The 6000-nt window shown below is 32.4% G+C and overlaps 1 protein-coding gene across 17 annotated transcripts in view; it reads right to left on the bottom strand.

The window, feature by feature from the left end:
• Positions 1-766: 766 nt before the first annotated feature.
• The window catches only part of LOC134710319 (uncharacterized), a 104588-nt gene continuing 99354 nt past the window's right edge, over positions 767-6000 (bottom strand). For all 17 annotated transcript variants that reach the window (XM_063570627.1, XM_063570629.1, XM_063570634.1 and 14 more), the window contains one exon: positions 767-4048. In XM_063570627.1, coding sequence (XP_063426697.1) covers positions 3956-4048 — 93 coding nt within the window. In that variant the 3' untranslated portion in view covers positions 767-3955. The remainder of the gene's footprint in view (positions 4049-6000) is intronic.

The raw sequence follows: 6000 nt of genomic DNA, 5'->3' as shown, positions 1-6000 counted from the left end.
GTCAAACTTAAGTATCTTGTGAAATAGTATCACCAGTGCCAATCAAAAGTCAAACTTAAGTATCTTGTGAAATAGTATCACCAGTGCCAATCGATAATCAAACTTAAGTATCTTGTGAAATAGTATCACCAGTGCCAATCGATAATCAAACTTAAGTATCTTGTGAAATAGTATAGCCTGTGCCAACCGATAGTCAAACCTAAGCATCTTATGAAAAAGTATCATCAGTGATAATCAATAGTTAAACCCAAGTATCTTGAGAAATAGTATCACCTGTGCCAATCAATAGTCAAACTTAAGTATCTTGTGAAATAGTATCATCAGTGCCAATCGATAATCAAACTTAAGTATCTTGTGAAATAGTATCACCTGTGCCAATCGATAGTCAAACTTAAGTATCTTGTGAAATAGTATCACCAGTGCCAATCAATAGTCAAACTTAAGTATCTTGTGAAATAGTATCATCAGTGCCAATCGATAATCAAACTTAAGTATCTTGTGAAATAGTATCACCAGTGCCAATCAATAGTCAAACTTAAGTATCTTGTGAAATAGTATCATCAGTGCCAATCGATAATCAAACTTAAGTATCTTGTGAAATAGTATCACCAGTGCCAACCGATAGTCAAACCTAAGCATCTTGTGAGTTCAATTAAATTCAAAGTGGACAAAATATGTTCTTTGCCTGTTCTGATGTGTTTGTGCTTTGAATCTTTGGAGTTTCGATTTTGAGTTCATGTTTTCTAAAGAAGACAACAAACACATATAATGATAGTTAATATTTAATAGAAAGGTATCAAAACAAAACTAAACTTAACTAGAGGCTCTCAAGAGCCTGTGTCGCTCACCTTGGTCTATGTGCATATTAAACAATGGACACAGATAAATTCATAACAAAATTGTGTTTTGATGATGGTGATGTGTTTGTAGATCTTACTTTACTGAAAATTCTTCATGCTACAATTATCTCTATATATAATGAACTTGGCCCAGTAATTTCGGTGGAAAATATTTTCGAAAAATCTACAAAAATTTATGAAAAATGTTGAAAATTTACTATAAAGGGCAGTTACTCCTAAAGGGGTCAACTGACCAAATTGTTCGTGTCGAATTATTTGTAAATCTTACTTTGCTAAACATTATTGCTGTTTACTTTTTATCTCTATCTATAATATTATTCAAGATAATAACCAAAAACAGCAAAATTTCTTTAAAATTACCAATTCAGGGGCAGCAACCCAACAACGGTTTGTTTCGATTCATCTGAAATTTTCAGGGCAGATAGATTTTGACCTGCTAAATAATTTTACCCTTTTCAGATTTGCTCTTGATGCTGTGGTTTTTGATTTTTAAGCCAAAAACTGCATTTTACCCCTATGTTCTATTTCAAGCTGTGGCGGCCATCTTGAATAGTTGACCAAGTCACCGGACACAATTTTAAAACATGATACCCCAATGATGATTGTGGCTAAGTATGGTTAAATTTGGCCAAGTAGTTTCAGAGGAGAAGATTTTTGTAAAAGAATACTAAGATTTACGAAAAATGGTTAAAAATTTACTATAAAGGGCAATAACTCCTAAAGGGGTCAACTGACCATTTTGGTCTTGTTGACTTATTTGTAGATCTTACTTTGCTGAAAATTATTGCTGTTTACAGTTTATCTCTATCTATAATATTATTCAAGATAATAACCAAAAACAGCAAAATTTCCTTAAAATTACCAAGTTAGTGGCAGCAACCCAACAACCGGTTATTCGATTCATCTGAAATTTTCAGTGTAGATAGATATTGACATGATTAACAATTTAACCCCCTGTCAGATTTGCTCTAAATGATTTGGTTTTTGAGTTATAAGCCAAAAACTGCATTTTACCCCTATGTTCTATTTTTAGCCATGGCGGCCATCTTGGTTAGTTGACCGGGTCACCGGACACAATTTTTAAACTAGATACCCCAATGATGATTGAGGCCAAGTTTGGTTTAATTTGGCCCAGTAGTTTCAGAGGAGAAGATTTTTGTAAAGGTTAACGACGACGGGCGACGACGGACGACGGACGCAAAGTGATGAGAAAAGCTCACTTGGCCCTTTGGGCCAGGTGAGCTAAAAAGCTTGTAAACAAATAATATGTAATCTATATTGCAATCAAACTGTTAACAACGTGCAATAATACACCACACAAGGACTAGAACTGTTCAAAGGAATTTGATGTTCTACAAAGTATATCAGTCTTAATAATAAACTATAACATCCAGTTAGGTACCAAATTATAATAAAAAATAAACAATAAAGGTACAAATGTAGTTGAACTTAATGTGAGTCATTTAATGCATAGAGGAACTGTTGAAATCAATAACAAAAAGTGTAGAACTGAGAAATTTGCAGTAAGACAGGTTAGTTTTTTGGGAAATATCATAATTACTTGACTGTCAATTGTTTTATAACCAAAATGAATTCGAAAAACTGTGTAGTTAGTATCAGTAAATAAATGTAGCTATATATATATATATGGGACACAGTTTTAAATGTTACAAAATAAAATTTATTCAATACTTTCATTTTTCTGCTTATCACAAAACACCCTGTTATCACAAAACATAACCTGTTAATAATAGTTATAAACATAGCAAATAAATTCTTACAAACAAATAAATAGAATTGTGCAAATTCAAATACATTAAAAACATTGTAATCATTTTTTTATATTTCTAAATCGGTACCATTAAGTGCACCATACTTCAAATAAATTAATATACATCTCAATAAAATGAATACAAAACGAAACAATGTTCTATCAGTTAAAAGCTGCATAAAATCTATTTTTGTGTACAATTCAAAAAATCAAAAATCTCGTAAAGGAATGTCTGCACTAGGAATTTTAGTCAAACATTCAGGTTAATAAATTTTATAAAGAGTTATCAAAACTTATGAAATATGAATGAAACGGAAAAGACCGAATGGTTGTATCCCGACTTGTCTATTTTAATGCATACACAGCAATCCATACACCGTAAGATTGCCACGGAAGGTAACTACAAAATAGGGCATACACCTATTTCTGATAAGATTCGCAGACACTTTTTTAAACAATGCCAGTCAAGGTGGATCACAACTGTTAAACTGAGTATCAAACTAAATATTCTTAAATGTGGATTCTTTGCTTATCTGATATAAGAATGGTTCATTTGGATCGAACCAGTGAACCAAATTATTTATCCTCGTTTCACTGTCAATGTTGAAATTTCTTTTCTTTTGAAAGCTGTATACATGCGTCATCTTTCCCCATCTAAAAGGTTTAATTGAGGGTCATATGAAAACGGATTCATTGAGGTCGAATTATTCACCTACAAGTGAATAATTCATGAGCAATGTTTCTTAACTTATTTTGACAAAATCAAAACAACTGGCGAATTAGTATTTTACTATTTGACTCTCATTTATGATTGAACAAAACAAATTCTTATTTCATTGTGTTTTATATTTCGTAGCTTAAGCCCATTTAAACCAAATCTTCAACTATATCTCTAGATCCCATATTATTGAATTGCAACAATAAACTAGAGAATTGATACTTATTACGAAACTTTGTCTATTTTTTACAGTACGGTTCACAAAGTTATATTTACAAGGTTTGCCTAAAAATTACATTAATTGTTTGTATTTGAATTTTTCTGTGTAGAACGGTTTGTTTGTTTTATTGTTTTCACATTATGTTGCAGCATCATAGCTATCGTGTTGGTCTGTCTGCGTGGTCATAATTATCGACTCTCTTACGATGTTGGATGTTACGTTTGATAGCATTTAGTCCAGTGATTTCAGAGTATGCTGTTGACAGACGACACACGAGAAGGGACAAACACTCCAGCTGTCGATTGTAAAAGGTGAGCAACTAAAATAAGATAAGTTTCAAAATGTTATCCTTTCAATCAAATTATATGCTTTAATATTCCAAGTTTCTATAACTTAATTCCAGGTCGTCGACTGTCAAATAAATCCCAAATTCTGATGGTACCATCTTCACTGCATGTCACAAAACGATCCTCCGTTACCTTAAAATAGAACAAAAGTGTGATAAATCAAAAGTATTATAGAAAACTAGCTTGCACACACTGTAAGATAAGTTTGGCTACATCAAGCTTAAATCTGTTCAATAAATGTTGTATATTGGTTTAAGAGATGTAGATTCCAGGAATCAACCTGAAGATTCAACTTTCTTCTTTCTTTCGTACGTCAAATTAGCTGTATTTCACATAAACCGTAGCTTTATAATCCGGCATTTAAAGTTGTTCGTCCTGGTATTTAAGTTAAGTTTTTTTTTAAATATAATCAATACTTTTCACATAGGTCATTTTGTCATAATTTAACATTTAACGTTATGATAACTGAAACACAATTTTCGCTATATTGTTTACGTTGTTAACAATTCATAATGTCAACTTGTAAAACAACGAACTTTGTAGGTTTTCACCTTCGCGTAAGAATATCTAAACATAACTGAAACACATGGCAGAGGGTGTCAAGGGAACAGTAGTAAGTCATAAGTCAAAAGAGAAACTCACAATGTCATGGCAAAACTAGAGACATAAAGAGCTTGAGTCGCTCAACTTGATCTACGTGCATATTTAACAAAGGACACACATTATAGACAAGAAAAGAATTTAAAAAAATCTCTGTTCTGACAATTATCTCTATCTAATGAACTTGAACCAACAGTTTAAGAAAGAGGAAAATCTGTTTCTAAAATATTACACAAAATTAAGAAAATTATTATGAAAAATTTATGTCAATTTTTGTAGAGCAATAACTCCGAAAGGGACCAATTCACAATTTTGATCATATTGACCTATTTGTAGAGCTTACATTGCTAAACAGCAAACTTTTCTTGAAGTTACCAATGAAAAAAGGGGGTGGGGGACAAAAAACAACAAATTGTCTGATGCGTATTTAAGGATGGATACATCTTGACCTTCTTGACCAATTAACCCGTTGTCAGATTTGCTCTAAATGCTTTAGTTTCAGAGATATAAGCTAAAAACTGCATTTTACCCCTGTGTGCTATTTTTAGCCATGAAGGCTATCTTTGTTAATTGGCAGGATCATCGGATACATTCTGTAAACAATATACCCTTAGGATGATTTAGGCCAAGTTTGGTTTAATTTGGCCCAGTAGTTCAAGAAGATATTTTTGTAAAGATTTACGGACTAACACGACTAATGGCGGACGCCAATGATGAGAAAAGCTCACTTAGCCCTATTTGGCCAAGTTAGCTAAAAATATATAAAACAACAAGAATGTGTCCATAGTACACGGATGCCCCACTCGCACTATCATTTTCTATGTTCAGTGGACCGTGAAAATTGGGGTCAAAACTTTAATTTGGAATTAAAATTAGAAAAATCATATCAACTAAGTTACAAGTTGATGTAACTTTAACTTCATCAAAAACTACCTTGACCAAAAACTTTAACCTGAACTTCGCACTATCATTTTCTATGTTCAGTAGACCATGAAATTGGGGTCAAAACTATAATTTGGCATTAAAATTAGAAAGACTTCAACTTCTTCAAAAACTACCTTGACCAAAAACTTTAACCTGAAGCGAACGGACGCACGGACGCACAGACGAACGAACGGAGGCACAGACAAGAAAACATAATGCACCTCTACTATCGCAGGTGGGGCAGAAAAAAGAAAGAAAAGACAAGACAAACAAGTCGACAAAACATTATATACTAACATACAGACTGCAAACTTCAATTTCGGAAAGAGTTCCATATGGAAACCCCATAACAGTTAATACATAGAGGTTTTTTATAAAACGTTTTTAGCAATTTCAAGAAAAAAAATAAAAATAAAACGTGGATAAAAACAAAATACTGCTAGGAAAATGTTAATTATTTAAATGTATCTTTTGAAACAGCTTTGGTACATCATCCCTGTGGCATTTGGAATATCATACTTAAATCAAACCAAAGGTCAAGTTAATAGATTTACAAACGT

This window comes from Mytilus trossulus, chromosome 3, assembly GCF_036588685.1.
Source record: "Mytilus trossulus isolate FHL-02 chromosome 3, PNRI_Mtr1.1.1.hap1, whole genome shotgun sequence".
In the NCBI taxonomy this organism is placed as follows: Eukaryota; Metazoa; Mollusca; class Bivalvia; order Mytilida; family Mytilidae; genus Mytilus; species Mytilus trossulus.
The sequence above is the reverse complement of the archived record's forward strand: the minus strand, read 5'-3'. Positions and strand labels throughout refer to the sequence as shown.